The 18,699-nt window shown below is 39.4% G+C and overlaps 1 protein-coding gene across 14 annotated transcripts in view; it reads left to right on the top strand.

Annotated features, from left to right (window-relative positions):
- The window catches only part of EYA1 (EYA transcriptional coactivator and phosphatase 1), a 471,064-nt gene that overhangs the window by 323,933 nt on the left and 128,432 nt on the right, over positions 1–18,699 (top strand). For 11 of the 14 annotated variants that reach the window (XM_070477143.1, XM_070477142.1, XM_070477144.1 and 8 more), the window contains 3 exons: positions 10,276–10,345; positions 10,671–10,816; positions 14,514–14,651. In XM_070477143.1, the coding sequence (XP_070333244.1) occupies positions 10,276–10,345; positions 10,671–10,816; positions 14,514–14,651 (354 nt within the window). The remainder of the gene's footprint in view (positions 1–10,275; positions 10,346–10,670; positions 10,817–14,513; positions 14,652–18,699) is intronic. The other 3 variants (XM_070477140.1, XM_070477138.1, XM_070477139.1) reach the window with 3 other exon arrangements.

Below are 18,699 nucleotides of genomic sequence, written 5' to 3'. Positions count from 1 at the left end.
CAAATTACCCAGCTTGGACTCTTTCCATTAAGAAATCATTTTTATCAGAAGTAATTCTTCAGTGTTTAACCCTCTTCAAGTTGTCTGCTGTGTTTAAAAAGCTCTCCATTGGAAATGCTCTACTTTTGTAAATTTGTGAGTGAGTTCATCCAGCTCTCAGGATCATTTCACATATAACACAACTAAAACGCGTTATGTAGATATAAAACAAAATGCAGATGCACAACGTTTATGCTAATGGTACCAGCTAGAGGCAATAGGAAATAAAATGTTAGACCTGTAGTTCTTTGTGAAGCATTTACTGGAATTTGACTCATGTCAAGCAGTGTGCTGCATGCTATTATGGATTCAAAGATGTGTGAAAACGGTCCTGGCTTGTGGCTTAATAGGGCAACCTAATCACCAGGCCATCACAGTTCAGCTCGGTGATGCCAGCGGGAAGCCTGGGAACCCCTGAGAACACCTGGGAAGAAACCGAGTTGGAGTGGGCTGGTCAGGGAAGATTTTCTGGAGGTGTCTAGAAAACACCTTTAAGAATGAGTAGCAATAAAGCACACACAGAAGTGAGGAGGAGGAAGCTGGACGGATGGCGCATTCCGTGGGAGGAGACCAAGGCAAAGAGGCTTGGAACTTGGAGGAGCCACTGATGGATCAGCCTCCTTGGTGTGTCTGTTGTGAGTGGTGGGGCGTGTACTGCATGGGGAGACAGGGGCCAGAATCGACACAGGCAGGGGTGTTCCATATGGTGTGTGTGTTTTATCCTGAGTGCCGTGGGTGGCCCCAGAGGAAGAACGTTGCGTGATCATATTCCCTTATGGAGTGACTTGGGCAGAATGGAAGGAAGGCTGTGGAGCAGGAGGGTAGAGAACAGTTAGTTGTTTTTTTTTTTTTTTTCTTTCATCTGGTCAAGAAATAGTGAAGACATGAAATAGGGTGCTGGCAATATTCATTGGAAGGACTAATGCTGAAGCTCCAGTACTTTGGCCATCTGATGCAAAGAACTGACTCTTTAGAACAGACCCTGACTCATTAGAAAAGACTCCATTAGAAAAGACCCTGATGCTGGGAAAGATTAAAGGCAGGAGAAGGAGATGACAGAGGATGAGATGGTTGGATGGTATCACTGACTCGATGGACTCAAGTTTGAGCAAGTTCTGGGAGATGGTGGTGAACAAACCACCGACTCATTCATTCTGCCTTTTTCATAATTTTTTTGCACAGCATATGTATAGAAGTCATAGTTTTAAAAAGGCATCATTTTAAAGTGCAAGTTAAGAATCACATACTGCAAAGACATGATTGCCACATCTTCTCAAAGTATCTGTGAATAATCCCAAAGTATTTATGAATCCCAAAGTATCTATGAATAATGGTATTGCATTGCATCAGTGTTTTCCTGATTTTTATCACAGTCCTGTGGTGAAGAAATTTCTTGTTTTTAAGAAATATGCACTAAATATTTATGTGTAAAGAGGTATCATATCCACAGCTCCAAAAAATGTGAGCTATACAGGTGCATACATGCACACACACATATATATAGAGAGAATAAAGGCTAATCTCAGAAAATGTTACCATTTGGGAAGTTTGGGTGAAAGATATCTGGGAAGTTTTTCTACTATTCTTGCAACTTTTCTGCAATTGTCAAATTATTTCAAAATAGGAAAGTTAAAAAATGAGAAGAATGGATGGATTTAGCAGTTTTAGTGGACAAAGTGGACAAGCGAGCTTCATTTCCCCTTGTGTCCACTGGCCCATATGTCCTGCCTCTGTGTCTTAAGCATAGTTCCTAGCAGGTAGTATGTTCTAATAAAGTTTATTGAATGAATGAATAACGTAATGAATGAGAAAGTGGAGACAGGGAAGAGAAAAATATCTTTCACATCCATAGGTAGTGAAAGAAGAGAGATGATAGTCCATTAGAAAGAGGGTTGAAGGGTTGATGATGACGTTTAGAAGGTCGGGGTGGTCTGGGATGTCATATAAAGGCAGGTGTGAAAGGTAGAGGCAATCTTGATGAGATAGCAATGGCTTACATTCAAAACAAGAGTGAATCAGCCTGGAAAAAGAATAGCTTTTCCACAGAAACCTCAAGAAAGATGAATGGGAAGTAACACAGATGAGTTTGAAGAGAAGAAGTAGGAGGCAAGGTAGGGAATTCCTGCCTGATTCCTCTGTTCAAACCCTCCAGCAGCTCCCAATCCTTACAGTGAGCTTGCATGCCCAGCAGATCCTATTGCCTGCCTCCCTTGCCTCCTGCTCTTCCTCTAATCAGGGTTTCTGCAAGGGCAGTCCTGCTGCCGGGTACCTACTTAGGTACCTGCCTGACTCCATCACCTTCACATCCCACCTTTTTGATGATACCCACTCTGACCACCCTACTCAGTGTTACAAAACTCTCAGTCTAGATTTCTGATCTCTCTAAATGCTGAATCTCCTGTCCACCAAATGACATACAGAACCATTTACAAGCTATAGCATTCAGTTGTGTACTAGGTTTATTGTTGGTCTCTCACCCCCATCAGAATGTAAGCTCGAGATGGCAGGGATTCAGTCTTCTTTTATTCATTTGTATCCCTGACATCTGAAAAAGTACCTGGCATTTGTTAGGTAGTCAGATTGGAGTTCCCTGGTGGTCAGACGGTAAAGAATCTGCCTGCAGTGAAGGAGACCTGGGTTTGGTCCCTGGGTTGGGAAGATGTCCTGGGGAAGGGAATGGCCACCCACTCCAGTATTCTTGCCTGGGAAATCCCATGGATTTCCCCAGTGGGCTACAGATCATGGGGTCACAAAAGAGTCGACATAACTGAGCGATTAACACTTTCACAACACAGGCACTCAGATATTTACTAGATAAAGTTTGGGTACATGAATGAATGATGGCTTCTGCTTTTTTCTCTGAAGTGACTCAATATGAGAAGAGAACTGAGGGCAGCAGTAAAAGACCAATTTCAAATAACTATTTGCCTAACTAGAATAGGTAGAAAAGACTGAGGAAGGGGATAATAAATTGAGAGAAGAGAACATGTCAGGGGTCCTGCCTCTCTTGGATGATGGCTTGGAGAACAGATAAGATGGGAATAAGGAATAAAAATCCTGTGAAAAGAGGATGTTTCTTCTTTAATCTCAAAACTCACTTCATGCTTTTGGCGTTTCTCAGCCTTTATCAGCCCTTTAAAAATTATCTTGCGTTGTCTTTCCTCCACCAGGCGTCCCTGGTGGCTCAGATGGTAAAGAATCTGCTTGCAATGTAGGATACCTGGGTTCAATCCCTGGGTTGGTTGGGAAGATCCCCTGTAGAAGGAAATGGCTACCCACTCCAGTATTCTGGGCTGGAGAATTCCACGGATTATACATCCCATGGGGTCACAAAGAGTTGGACACAACTGATCAACTTTCACTCACTTCACTTCCTCCTGCTAAACCATGGCCCTATGAGAATCGAGATTCTTTTTGTCTTGTTCACACTTACCATCCCAGTGGCCATTGTGGATTGGAGTCCATGGGAGGTGGTCAGTACATGTTTGTAAATAAACAAATGAATCAGTTGGTGCTGTTGTGGTTTAAGACTGGGATGGAGAAGGAAGTCCCGTATGTGGTCTTGAGCGTTCATGGTTGACCAGAGTACAAGACCAGAGTTGAGGCCAAGACTCAATGAGAAAGCACTGGATGCATGACCCAAGATGATGTTGGGATATGTCAGGATGCAGTCAAATACTAAAGTTTTTGATAAACTCGAGGCAGTTCTTAGGTGATGGGTCATTCATGGAAATATTAAAGAGTTGTCATGAACTTCAGAAAAGGGAGGATTTCCTGGGACAGCAGAAAAACAATGGTTTGGGAGAAACAACAAGGAGGATGTATTTTCAGGTCTTTATGATTCTAGAATCTGGGAGAAGGAGCAGCCTCTACTGGGAAAAGATATGCAAAAAATGTTAGGGCCTTAAAGGCGGGCTTAGTGGAAGGGGGAGAGAGTGTTTGGTGAAGAGACTGAAGCTGTAGAGGATCTTGTTTGCCGTAGATTGATGGTCTGTGTTGGACACAGAGGAAAGGAGCACATGAGCTGGGGAACTGGGTCAGAGCATAGCAGACACAGAACAACATGGGGATGGACCTTCATTTTCTATTGTTTTTTAGTTTTTCTCTTCCCTTCCCTCTTCCTCTTCCTCCTCCTCCTATCCTCCTTTCCTACTCTCTTCCTCCCTCTCTTTCATTAGTAAAGATGCAAAACCAATGGCATGCTGGAGTGACTATGAATAGGACTTAGGGTTTCTAAGGGAAGAGGATGCTGGAGAATGGAATCTCCAAGCATTAACTCCAAGATGGTCTTCATTTCTGTGGTCACTATGCCTCCTACCTTCTCCATGATAGCTTAAAAATTCACATCTCAAATATTCTGGGTATCTTAAGGAAATGGATATCAAAGAAAATGAAGAAGTAGAGTCATCTTGACATTGGTAATAGCTATTTCCACCTGTGTCCTTCAATGAGGTCTAGCATCTTAAATCTCTAAGGAGGTAGCGAGGCTCACTCTTTTCCAGGGAAATCACCAGGTATCCTGGTGTGGGGAGACTGAGAGGAGAGAGGTTGATTTTCCAATGCGTGTGGCTGAGTTGAAAAATGCAAGGTTGTTTATTATGTTTTTAAAATACAGTGATGAGAATGACCAATGAAAAGCAATACTTTAATGATTTAAATGTTGAGAACAATTGCGGTTGAAAATAATGTGCTTGAAGGGATTGCAAAATATCTTTACCTGCTGCTGCTTCCACTTCCACAAAGCCCAAATTTGTTATTCATTTGTTTTCATCATGCCAGTTGATGATATTGATCATGTAAAGTTGATATCTGGCGTATTTGAAAATTGGAAATTTCTGGAGGAGAAAAAACATCTTGTGTGACAAAATATGATTTCTTTGTAATTGTTCACAGAAAGATCTACCTTTAGGGATCTGATTCATTCATTCCACAATTATGTATTGAGCACCTACTATGTGCCAGGCAATGTGCTAGGCTGTGGTCAACATGGTGGTGAAAAAGTAAGCAGGTTACTGTTTTCATGGAACCTTCATTCTTCTGGGAGAGACAGATGATAAATAGATAAGTAGCAGTGTAAATAAATAGGCAGTGAAAAGTACTTTGAAGAAAACAAAAGCAGATCAAAGTCTATAGTGAAGAATGAGTAGGGGTCTCTCCTAGAGGGAGGCTTCCTCTGAGGAGAGGGCATTGGAGCAGGCACTTAAGGAAGTGAGGGAATAACAGGGCTTGGAGTTGAGGGCAAGTGGGGGTTGTGACATCATGATCTAATTAATGTTTTTAAGAGGTCACCGACTGTTATGTAGAACATTCTCTTAGGAGAAGATAAGGAGAAACAGGGAGACCCGTGTTTCCTAGTTCATAAAGAGATGTTGGAAGAGCATGTTAGCTCACATGCCTCCTGGAGCAGTCACCAAGGCAGAATGTAGTTGCCAGGATCCTATTAGGGGAAAGGAGTGGAGGGAAAAGGAGGGAAGGAGGTATCCCGACTGTCCTCTGTGCTGGTCACAGCCAACAGTGGTGATTGGAATAGAGTGGCAGATGAGAGAAAATAAGTTGTCACTTTTAGCTTATATTTGAGAGGGAGAGCTGGCTGGACTTAAGATAAAAGGATATAAGGGAAAGAGGAGAATCAGAATTTGCTTTTAGGCTTTTGAGCTGATTGTCCAGCTGAATGATTCTGAATGAACGAGAGGGAGCCCAGGGGAGCCTTGAACTGAGGACTTGCTAATTTTGAGATTTCTATCAACCTTTTCAAAGGATTCTCCAGCTTGTGGATTTTACTTGCCTCAGGTCCTTCTCCTCTCCCTTCCCACAGTAGTATTTGGGGAGCTTCTTTAATTTACACAGGAGAGGTAGGAGAAAGTGTGAAGTGATAGGAAACAAGTGTGCTAAAACAGAGAAGGAGCCATTGTCCCTCTGTCCCAGGGCTCTGGCCTGCATCCTGTGGAGCTTACCTATGGTGTGAGGGCCATTTTACTTACCTTAATAAATGGCCTGGGAGCATTCTTTTTGCCTTAGGCTATTCTGGTCTCATGAAATTGCAATTAACCTGAATTCTTCGACTATTACTTTAAAAAAAGTTTAAAGTGTTTTAGGCAACTAAGGGAAAAAATACTGTAGGTAGAAGGCAGAAGATTCTTGAATTTAGGCTACATAGAGATCATAGGGGTTTGAATGAGAAGGCCCCAAGGATGTGGCTGTTTATATGTCATTACATGGTCAGTAGTTTTAAGTGCGCACAGAGAAATAGCAGGAGACGGGCAGCATTATAGGTTCTTATTCACATGCATTTGATAAGGAAAACTCCCGTTTATATTACATGTCAAGTCTATAAATAACTTAAATGTTTAAGTTTCATGTCATAGTGATTTTTAAAATTCTACTTTGCCTTTGACCTAAACTTCACAGTCTCATTAAACACACATGGTTTATTGATAACTTACCACATGCTGAGGGCTTCCTGGTGGCTCAGATGGTAAAGAATCTGCCTGCATGCAAGAGACCCAGGTTTGATCCCTGGGTTGGGAAGAGCTCCTGGAGAAGGGAATGGTTACCCACTCCAGTAATCTTGCCTGGAGAAACTAGGACAGAGGACACACACACACACACACACACACACACACACACACACCCACACCCACACACACAGACACCCACACCCACACACACCCACACAGACACACACACCCACACCCACACCCACACACACACACACACACACACCTACCACTTGCTGGGCCCTATCAGGTGCCAGGAAACAAAGGAGAGGAGAGTAGGAGGTCCTTGACCCCAGAAGCTCATGGTTAGCAGAGGAAACTAACACCTATACATTACATACACTAACCATCATGCCAGTGTTTGTTAGTGTGGTAAACATCACATTGCCAGTGTGTACAACATTCCAAAAAGTACAGGGGAGGAAGACATTATCGTAAAGAGAAAATGATGTTTTAGTCCCAGTGGAGGAGTGAGTGTTTGACAGGCAGAGGAAAGAAGAGGCAGTAGGGTCTGACATGAAGATCAACCAAAGCAGATGGGAAAATACATGGCATGCATGGGCAGTTTTCAAGTCCAGGGATGCGCTGTAACTCTAAACCCATGGGTGGGTGGATGCTTCAATATCTTGATACATTCTGCCAAGGATCTTTTTTTTTTTTCCTGTGGATAATGTGAGTGGAGTTGAGACATTGTAAGCTGGAGAATGGACATGAAGTTGCCCTATAGAAGATCAATATGGTGGCAGTAGTGAGGGTCAGAGGGCTGGGGTAGAATACAGGGAGAGTAGTTCAATGGCTATTGTTCCAGGCCAGGTAAGACTGACTGAGAACCCACCCCAGGAGTGGAGGGTAGGAATGGAGAATGAAGACAGCTCAGCAGTCTCTTTTAGATTGGGGATGGTTGTCTTGAGAGTTATGTAATGTGGGGAGGGGGATGGGATGACTCTGAAGTTTCTGATTTCTAAGAAGGGGTTGAGGAGATTGCATGTTTGGGTGGAAAGAAAGGGTAGATATGAGTTCAGATACAACTTTCTTATTTGTTTGGATGCGTTACTTAATTTCTAGCCCCATATATAAAATGGGGACAAAGAATCCTGCTTTTAAGCATTTTACTGGATATTATAGATGGTGATGCTGTCCTTTGAGTGGACTTAAAACTACAAAAGGAGGGGCAGATATAGGGCAAAGATAGTGGGAATTTAGGAGTCTGAGATGGGAAGCATTTCTTACACAAACTTTGTATTATTCACTTTTTGTCATTATTTCATTTACTCCTCACAGCCAGTCTATTGGTGTGGGTAGTATTATTACCATTATTTTACACGAGAACATGTCAAGGTTTTGTTGTTGTTTAGTTGCTAAGTTGTGTCTGACTCTTTCTCCACCCCATGGACTGTAGCTTGCCAGGCTCCTCATGCATGGGATTCACCAGGCAAGAATACTGGAGTAGGTTGCCATGCCCTCCTCTAAGGTATCTTCCCAACCCAGGAATCGAACCTGAGTCTCCTGCTTTGGGAGACAGATTCCTTACCACTGAGTCACCTGTGAAGTCCTGCCGAGGCTTAGAGGGAACAAACAACTTGACTAAGACCACATAGAAGAGTTGGATCTTCAGTCTGAGCTGAAATTAAATTCTGATTCCAGAACCTGTGCCTGTGGTACCACACTCTGTAGCCTCCTAAATCTTTCCTCATTTGTACACACACAGAGGATGCATATAATCTAAATCAAAGCCTCTCCAAACCTACCTTACCCTGTATAATAATGGCTGATAGCTTCTATTATTCTATTTGTTTGTAAAAACAAAATTATTGAGTGGAGCCTATTAAGATGAATTTAAGAGCCTGTTAAGTTGAATTCACGGGTCTTTTCATGCATCATGACCCACAATTTGAAAAATACAGGGATAGAACTTGAAAAGAATAAAAGGGATTTCTGTGGCTTCTATCATCAGATGGCTTTGGGGTTCATTGTGTGTTATAGTACATACTTGTGTTGTGGTTTCATTTTTAAAAAACTTCCTTTCCATCTGTAATTATCCGGGGAAGATACTGCCTCTCCAGCAACTCTACTGGGTAAATCTCTGCCCTTGGTCTCTTTCCAGGCCTAGAAGAGGGGAGTAGAAAGACTGTAGTCACAGGTGACCCGGGCAGTGGCAGCACTTGTGGTCCAAGTGTTCTTTCACTAACCTCTCCCTTCTATAAATTGCAACATTGAACTTGTCCTCCCATGGCTATTTGTGTTGGCCTCCCCACGTGTGACACCAGGACTTGTCTTTGCATGTTTGCAACTGCAGCATGGAACTCAATGCCTGGCATAGAGTGGTAACCCAACATGTGCCAAGAGACGAGGGAGGGGACATCAGCCAGGCTGGCCGACCTTCTCTTATTCACATGGCCTCCGTCTCTTGCAGACCAACAGCTAGAGAGTTGAAATCTGGCAACTTGGAAGAGTAATACTGACCTCCAGCTATTCTGTTGTCACTGAGTTAGGCCAGTCTGCTTTACCAGGAAAGGATTAGTCATAGATTTTGAGATTCTAATGCAAATCCACCACTATGCTTCCAAACACAAGCTAGAAAATTACATTTTTGAAAAACATAACTGTATTGATGTGATGTTGTGGAAATATATAAAACTTGGGGTGCATGGAAATTTACAAAGAGTCTTAATGTAGAATATAATAAATAAGAGCCTCTGCAGTGATTATTAGTAGAAAAAGAAAATAAACATATTACAGCATATAATAATTGTATCCAAAGCATATTTGCACCTTAACCAGGAAAATAACAGGAAGAATTTGAGGGTAAAGGGGGCAATACATATATAAATGTGTATATATATGTAAATGTGTATATGTAAATAAGTGTATGGGTAAATGCATGTAGATAGTTATGTACATAAATAGAAACCAAGAATTAACATTTTAAAGTCTTGTGTTAGCAAAAAGTATGTCTTTTTGCTGCTTTAGTTCAGAATGAGTGTAGAATATTTGCTAAAAGAGTTTAGTGCATTTCTGAGACTTACTGAGTCAAGTCTGATTAAAAAGAAATGAAATTCTGCTTGAATGCTTAAATACTCTCTTTAAGATAAAAACAAAAAACAACTTTGTGACTTGGATACCGAAGTGGAGCACATATCACTGAAAGGCACAGGAACATCCACCTCCAAGCAAGAAAATAACAGGCTGAGTTTGCTACTTGAGAAGTTTCATATAGGAATGCATTTTTATTTAAAAAAATTGCTGAATCAGCACAGGAAAATGAGAATCTGTCCTATTTCTACTTCCTTGAGAGACTAGACTGTGTTCCTTGGTACCATGGTCTCAGGGGTGTGTTTCCCCTTGAGCCCAAACAATAGACCAAGTGACTTTCCGGTCCTGCCTAGCCCTGTAATTCCAGTTCATCCCCTGCCTTTCAGTGCCTTGTTCCAAACAGTAGCTAGGACTCCCTGTGCTCTTAAAGTATTGCCACTGTGAAAGTCATCACTGACTGGTATTTAAGAAGATTGTGAGTATATTTTCTAAGAGTTGATGTCAAATCAGAATCACTTAATCCGTGTCTGTAGGTTCCTTAGTATTGTCTAACTTCCTATTATGTCGACTTAGGAAGTAGCTATTTCTGCAGGTCAGAAAGGTCTATGATTTCATGTGTTCTACCCAGAGCTGAAACTATATCAATGCTATCAAACACATATTTTGTGTTTTTCTTTCATGATTGTGCATTATTTTTCTTTTCCAGCCATTGGGAGCAGCAGCTTCAGCCCAAGACCAACTCACCAGTTCTCCCCACCACAGATTTATCCTTCCAAGTAAGATGTATTTTCTCTTAATCAATAAATAACTTTTCTGAGTAGTCTTTTACCTTATTTCAAGTCAGGTCTGGTGCCCACATGTTACATCTTAAGTGAAACTAAAGTGTGTTTCATAGAGACTTAAGTATACTTACGTAAATTTATTTGGAGCATCACCTAGGAGGGACACTGAAATATTTCAGTACTTTGTCTATGATAGTTGAAGGTTATACATGAAGAAACAATCTTTAACTAGAATTTGTGATTTGGTTGTTAATCAGTTACCTTGCATGTTTCCATCTAATGCATGGGCTTTCTATTTTCTGTCATTTCTGACAAATAGCAGACCATACCCACATATTCTTCCTACCCCTTCCTCACAAACTATGGCTGCATATGGGCAAACACAGTTTACTACAGGAATGCAACAAGCTACAGCCTACGCCACGTACCCACAGCCGGGACAGCCCTATGGAATCTCCTCCTATGGTGAGTAACACCTTTGCTTTAGCAGTGGTGTTGCCTTGTGGGCACACCTGTACGTGTGAAAGTGCCACAGGAGTGGTATATAGAGATGGAGCCCTTGGTCATTTGAGAAAGGGTTATCACCTTTTGTGTCTGAATTCCTAATATGATTGTTTCTAATGAGCATTGTAAGAAGGGGTGGCTACTTATCTTGAGGTCAGAAGTGGCAGATAGATAGCATGGTTCGTATGCTCTCTTGCTTTGCCATTTGAACGCTTGGTTCAGGAATCCAAAGTATTCTGGTGCATATTTCTGATAAAACTTCTGTGAATGAAGTCTTTTGGGGGTGAAGATTCATTTCCTATTTATCAGGTGCTGAGCTATGATTAGCGAAGTACAAGCCACATTCAACAAACCCTGGCTCTAAACTTGATGGGAGTAATCGTCTCACATGTCAGAGCAGTCGTCTCACATGTCAGTGTTATCAACCACTAGGAAAAGTGATCTATATCGTGGCTTGGGCTGCACTTTAAAGAGCCCAATCAGGAAACATTGAAAGCTCACATCTTTATTTGTTCCCTCTCACCTGGGGATTATCTTTATCTTGGTGTAATTTAACTCAATTGTTAACAGGGTCAATACCTGTAAATTAAAAATAAAGCCAGCCAAACTTCAGAGTTTAATTCTTAAAAATCTTAAGATTCCAAAAATACCTTCTTTTCCATGGAATGGTAGCTGTAATCTTAAACAAATTGCAACATGTTGGAATATAAAACTATGAATTATTGGCATTTGATTACAAAATAAATAAAACCTAGTGATCTAGAAAAAAAAAATACATGAAATTTTGGAAGCAATGACTGAAAGAAAAGACTAGTGGATTATTTTGTGATCAATATTCGAATTTTGCTTCTGCTGCTGTTGTTGCTTCATAATCTTTTCTCAATATGTTGAAACAAATAATGTTCTTCTTTAGGTATTTCACTGATCATTAGAAGGTAAATTATCTTTGTTTTTTTTTGTCCTGTCTTTACCCCAGGCAAATTTCCCATATATACATTTTATAGAAATGAAAATCTAAATTATGTATTACTTCAGCTTTTATAGTTTTATTTTTAAAAGATCACAACTGAATGTGATCCAGTGAAGTGTTTTTCAACTAGACTTAAAAACAGCTATCAAACGGACTTCTTAGAATTATCTTTCATTTCCATGACTTCACTGAGTTTCTCAAAATGATGTTAAATATAGATCAAATTATCTGTAATTTACTTTTAAACTGTTCTTGTGCTGAAAGAGGAAAAGGGTCCCATGATTTGAATTGTGTGACTTCAAATTCTATAATGTGAATTAAGGCAATCCCCCAGTTTATATTCTCAAAATTTATTTATAAGCTGATGATTTGAAATATAAATGTACAGGGCAAACAGTATTCAAGTTACTATAGATGTATCAATGATGCCAGGAGAAGGTACCTTTCCTGGTACTGCTTTAGCTGCTACTCACACAACTCTCTTGGTTTTTCTTTTTTATTTTTTGCTCCTCCCCATTCAGTCATGGTTGGGCCCTTTGTTAGTTTCTGGGTAAGGACTCCTCTAGGTTTAAACCATCAACAGATATCTCTGTTGTCTGAAATAGTTGGTCCAGTAGGGTGAGATGAGCAGACGTTCTAAGATTATACTCCCAACTAGTAAAGTGAGAATGGGGATTTTCATGTGGTAGGTGGGGATTGGGAAAGTGGCGAGAGTAAGGCTTAGTGTGAAGGACTTGATCCTAGAGCCTTCCATGCTTATAAATCTGGGAATGACTAATTCTCAATCCTGAGCACTTTCCTAATTCACGCCCCGCTTCTTCTCTTTTTGCACCTTGAGGGCAAGGAGATGCCCTAGTGCTTCTGGCCTGCCATTCTATTTTTCTTGGGCCAGTGCATGGAAAAATATGGCACCTTTCTTTTCATTGTTTGCTCCTGGAAGAAAAGCACATAATTTAAATTTATGGGTTTTAACCTTAAACTGATAGTTAAGATTCTGATGGTCTTAGAATTCTGACTATCTCTGAGGACGTGTGTGCCCTGATTTTTTAATTAGACCCAGTGAGAGAAGATAGGCAAATGTTTTCACAGTAAGAGCAGTGGGTCCGTGGGGAAGAAGGGGTCATGCCATTCTTCACTCTATCTGCGTGGAGTCAACCAGTCGGATGAGTTTGCCAGCTTCTAGCTAGAAGCCATGGAGATGGGTGTGGCTATGGGCATTTTCTACCTCTTCCTGCTTTTCTTTATCTGTTCTTACCACAAAGATTCCCATTCTGAGCCTCCAGTCTGAAAACAGAGCTGGCACAGGTGAAGACCGAAAGTACAACAGTGTAGCATCAGAGAGAGGAGAAAATCCCTATTGTGACCCTATGAAAAGGAAGTGAGTTTCTGGAGCCATCAAACCACCTGTCTGGGGCAGCTGTTTTTCCAGGGACCATTTATAAGTGTGGCTTATTCATTGGCTTGGGATTGCCTTTGCAGGGAAAGTGACATTTTTTTAAATGCTAAGGTTGTGTTAAGACTGCGATGCAAGGCCATTATGAGGTTGTTTAGAGATACTTCAGAAATTAGAGTGAGCTCTCTCAGCCAAGAGTCAGATTCTTCCACTGCCTTAGGAAAGTTACCTAAATTCATTCTACTGATGAAATTCCCCTAAAATGGAAATAAACAGTGAGACTACTGTGTATTCTAGATCCCAAAGATATTATTTATCTTAAGTGCAAAGTAAAATTATTCCAAAATGTGAATTCCCTTGGCAGACATTTTCCTCCCCTCCCTCTGTGGGAATTAAAGACAGTTGTTAACTTTCATGACTGTCTTTAATTATGATCCAAGGCTGAGCCTTGTGCAACGATACTGCCAAACCCAAGTCCTGAAATTAGGATGTCAGCCTGGTACTTTGGGAAGTATTTGGGGGCACAAATACTTTATTTTTATATTATGTGATTTTTAAAAAGTGTACTTTTAAAAATACATAAAAAGGTGTACTTTAGGTTACACTTAAAAAATTATATTTGAATAAATACTTGAAACTGCAAGGGGCAATAAGGGAACCATTGGTTTCCTTCATGCTGTTCTGTAGGACTGAATTCTTTACTATTCTGCTTTCCTTGTGTTTACTTTGTGGAAACCTGGGAAAAGATTTCCTCCTGTGTTGCTTAGTTCTATGTCCAGTATTGCTACCTCTGACCTCAGAATAAATTATGTACTAAAATCAGCATTGTGGTAGAAAGAGTAAAGAAAAAACTTTTTAAATGCTCTTAATCACTTTTTAGAAAAAAAATTTGATTTTGACATTAATGTAACAATGTTTAGAACAATATAGTTCATTTTAATTATGACCATTTCTGGACTGTAAAGATGATCTTAAACTCTTGTAAAAACAACACAGTTAATTACAGAAGCTAAATTTTGTAACAGCTAATCACTGGAGTTAAATTTTATAAAAAATGGAATTCAGGAAACCAACAAAAAAGAACAGTGGAGACAGGCATTCCAATCTGTCATAATCCTGTTTTGTGTGTTTTTAATTGAAGGTAGAGTTAAGGGTATTTCACACTAAGCATGTTTGGCCTTGGCTATTGAGATAATACTGGGAAGAGTTTATGACTGGATAGCTGTGGGAGGTTTTTGTATACTCACCAGCTGTTGAAAATGAACAGATAGATAAGCTATCACTAACTGATTTAGGTGCATTGTGGGCAGGCATCAAGACTGAAGGTGGATTGTCACAATCTCAATCACCTGGGCAGACAGGATTTCTCAGCTATGGCACGAGCTTTGGGACCCCTCAACCTGGACAGGCACCGTACAGCTACCAGATGCAAGGTCTGTATACATACTGACATCGCTCCTTTCATTAACCCTACAGGATAATTAGATTCTAAAGTGGACCCTGATATTCTGTATAACTTGTGGATGATGCTAGGTGTACTGGGCTTGGAGGCAAGATGCCTGGTTCTCCTCTGGCTCTTTACATACCTATTCTCCGAGCCTTAATTTCCTTATTTTTAACATCCAGGGGTTAGACAGGATGATCACTAACATTCTTTTTCAAAAAGCTCTAACATTTTTTGTGACATTGAAGTTTTCTGCCTTTGCTTCTATCAGTGAAAAAAGGAATGGAAAAAAGCACAAGTCAATGATGTAACATCCTAATGTGGACTATCCTAAAAACTCTGGCACTTGTGGCCTTTCAGCTTTTTGCAAGGGGCTATTTTCCTCATTATCACATTTCTGGAAATGGAACCGTGATAAGTGTTGACTAAATGATCTGTCAAAGACCAGGAGATCAAATTGACAGCCATATTCAATGCATCTTCAAGATGTTGCTTCCAAGGACCCATTCCTGGGTTCTGATTTTGAAACTGTAGACAAAACATAATGTTAAGTGCATGTCATGTCATAAGAATGACAGCTGAAAGTTTACATTGTCACACTGTTTCAAGAGTAGGCATTACTGTAATTGGCAGATTATTGTCATGCAAATGTGTCTGTAAAGTACTTGAAATTTGTTCTTGCATAATTTAAATATTCTCTTTATATATATATATATTTTACTACTAATTAGTTCAATAAATCATATCCCTTCAGTAGTGCCAAACTATAGTCAAATTGCTTCCCAGGTGACACAGTGGTGAAGAATCTGTCTGCCAGTGCAGGAGACACGAGTTCAGTCCCTGGGTCAGGAAGAGTCCCTGGAGAAGAAAATAGCAACTTACTCCAGGATTTTTGCCTGGGAAATCCCATGGACAGAGGAGACTAGTGGGCTACAGGCCATGGGGTCGCAAAGAGTCAGACATGACTGAGTGATTGAGCACATCTATAGTAGAATTAAATATTTATGTTTTAAAATTTTATTTGCTTTTCTTTATTGAAGTGTAGTTGTTATATAATATATAAATTATAGGTGTGCAACGTCATGATTAACCTTTTTAAAGGTTGTATTTCATCTATAGTTGCTACAAAATGCTGGCTATAGTCCCTGTGTTGTACATGTACTCTGTATACATACTTGTGCATGTGTGTGTGCTAAGTTGCTGCAGTTGAGTCCAACTCTGTGTGACTCTATGGACTGTGGTCTACCAGGCTTTTTTCACTTGTCATAATGCCCTTCAAGTCCATCCATGTTGCTACAAGTGGCAAAATTTCATTCCTTTTTTTTTAAATTTTTTTAAAATTAAAAAAAAAATTTTTTTTAATTTTTAAAAATTTTTAAAAATCTTTTAAAAATTTCATTCCTTTTTTTTTGTTTATTTTTTTTCCTTTTTTTATTTATTTATTTTTATAGGCTAATTACTTTACATCATTACAGTAGTTTTTGTCATACATTGAAATGAATCAGCCATGGATTTACATGTATTCCCCATCCCAGTCCCCCCTCCCACCTCCCTCTCCACCCGATCCTTCTGGGTCTTCCCAGTGCACCAGGCCCGAGCACCTGTCTCATGCACCCACTCTGGGCTGGTGATCTGTTTCACCCTAGATAATATACATGTTTCAATGCTGTTCTCTTGAAACATCCTAAAACACTGATGAAAGAAATCAAAGAGGACACAAACAGATGGAGAAATATACCGTGTTCATGGATTGGAAGAATCAATATTGTCAAAATGGCTATACTACCCAAAGCAATCTATAGATTCAGTGCAATCCCTATCAAACTACCAACGGTATTTTTCACAGAACTAGAACAAATAATTTCACAGTTTGTATGGAAATACAAAAAACCTCGAATAACCAAAGTAATCCTGAGAAAGAAGAATGGAACTGGAGGAATCAACCTGCCTGACTTCAGACTCTACTACAAAGCCACAGTCATCAAGACAGTATGGTACTGGCACAAAGACAGAAATATAGATCAATGGAACAGAATAGAAAGCCCAGAGATAAATCCATGAACCTATGGTCACCTTATCTCGACAAAGGAGGCAAGGATATACAATGGAAAAAAGATAACCTCTTTAACAAGTGCTGCTGGGAAAACTGGTCAACCACCTGTAAAAGAATGAAACTAGAACACTTTCTAACACCATACACAAAAATAAACTCAAAATGGATTAAAGATCTCAATGTAAGACCAGAAACTATCAAACTCCTAGAGGAGAACATAGGCAAAACACTCTCTGACATAAATCACAGCAGGATCCTCTATGACCCACATCCCAGAATTTTAGAAATAAAAGCAAAAATAAACAAATGGGACCTAATGAAACTTAAAAGCTTTTGCACAACGAATGAAATTTCATTCCTTTTTATGGCTGAGTAGTATTCCACTGTTTATGTGTGTACATGTACATACACATCACATCTTTATCCATTCATATGTTTGAAGACACTTAGCAACCTGCTCTTTTTAATAACAAATATAAACATCTTTTCATATCAACACATTCTATAGCATTTTAATGGCTGCATGGCTTCACAGATATATCTTAAATAATCCAGTATTAGACATCTAGAGTGATTCTACAAATGTCTCATGTGCATCCTTAATTATTCCCTTTGAGTAAATTTAAGTGTGGCTAGGTAAACTGTTTTAAACACTTTTAGGGATTTGTAATGTTTTTACACAAGGAAGGGCTGTGAATTAGAGTGAACACATTAAATATTTAACTTTTAAAAATTTGTCATTTTGGAAGGTCTGAGATTTTATTGTTATTTTCATGTGCATTTTTACAAAATTGAGCTGATAAACTATTTTTTCTTTTCTATCATGGTGATGTTCATCTTTTCTTATTTCTTATACTTACATTTCTTAAACTTTGGTAATGTTTTATAGATATTTTTCTATAAAATATTTTTATATTTTATAATGGTTTCTATAAAACAAATTTCTATATTTTACAATGTTTTCTATAAAACATTATGTATAATGTTTTATAGATACATTTCCAGTTTATCATTTTAAAGAGCTTTTTACCCTTCATGGGGAAGCTAAAATTTTATGGGACCAGATGCATTAATCCTTTCATATTTGTTTTGCCTTTGGTATAAAAAGGGCTGAATTATAAAGTTTTGAAATACTTGATGGCTACAAAGTTTAAAACTATCTTACAATGGATGATGTTTATTGTTAGAAGGATACTACTTTTGTGCCTGATTCCAAAACTTGAAAGCTGCCTTGGAAAAGAACTATGGTTATGTACATGCTAAACATCAGTTGGGTAAAGGGGTAAAAAGAACAGAAAGTGATGAGACTTCACTGAAGAACTGAACCATCTTAGGCTTTACTAGTGAAATGATTCATAAGGTGAGCAAAGTCTGTAAGGTTCATTTGTGTGAAGTAGTGAGAAAGGAGACAGATACATGAACTATGCAATTGCGGAGTCTTGGGACAGTTAGGGGGAAAAAGTTGGGTGCCGCGATGGGTCCCATTCTATCCTGGACATCCAGGTCTCTTTAAGGAGAAGTGGATCCTAAGAGTCCAAATGAAATAGGTGAAGTGCCCTCCAGAGAAGAGAGATAGCTACATGTGTGATTCCTGGGCTTCAGCCCACGTCAGCCAGCCCCTTGGCTATCATCCACAATGCATTGAGTACAGAAACTGCGAATAAGTGTTTAGAAATGTTTATGGTCTGTCATAGTAAACCTTATTATGCTGGTGAAATGAAACGCTAACATTAAGAGATCAGACATGTACTCTTTGTCTTTTCTTTTTTCACCTCATTATTTTAGTCATACATAACTATTATATTTTGCTAAATTGTCAGTCTGAGAAGGATTAGAATTAAAAACAGGGTTGTATCTTGGAGAATTCAAGAAAGATGGCACTTGAGAGTTCTTTTTTAAGGTATTTATAATCTTTTGCTTTTTCGTTTTGCATATGTCCTGATATTGGAGATACAACTCATTTTTCGTTTATTCAAGTTTATTT

The sequence above is a fragment of the Odocoileus virginianus genome, chromosome 15, assembly GCF_023699985.2.
Source record: "Odocoileus virginianus isolate 20LAN1187 ecotype Illinois chromosome 15, Ovbor_1.2, whole genome shotgun sequence".
Lineage (NCBI taxonomy): Eukaryota > Metazoa > Chordata > Mammalia > Artiodactyla > Cervidae > Odocoileus > Odocoileus virginianus.
This window is presented reverse-complemented; position numbering and strand designations above follow the sequence as displayed.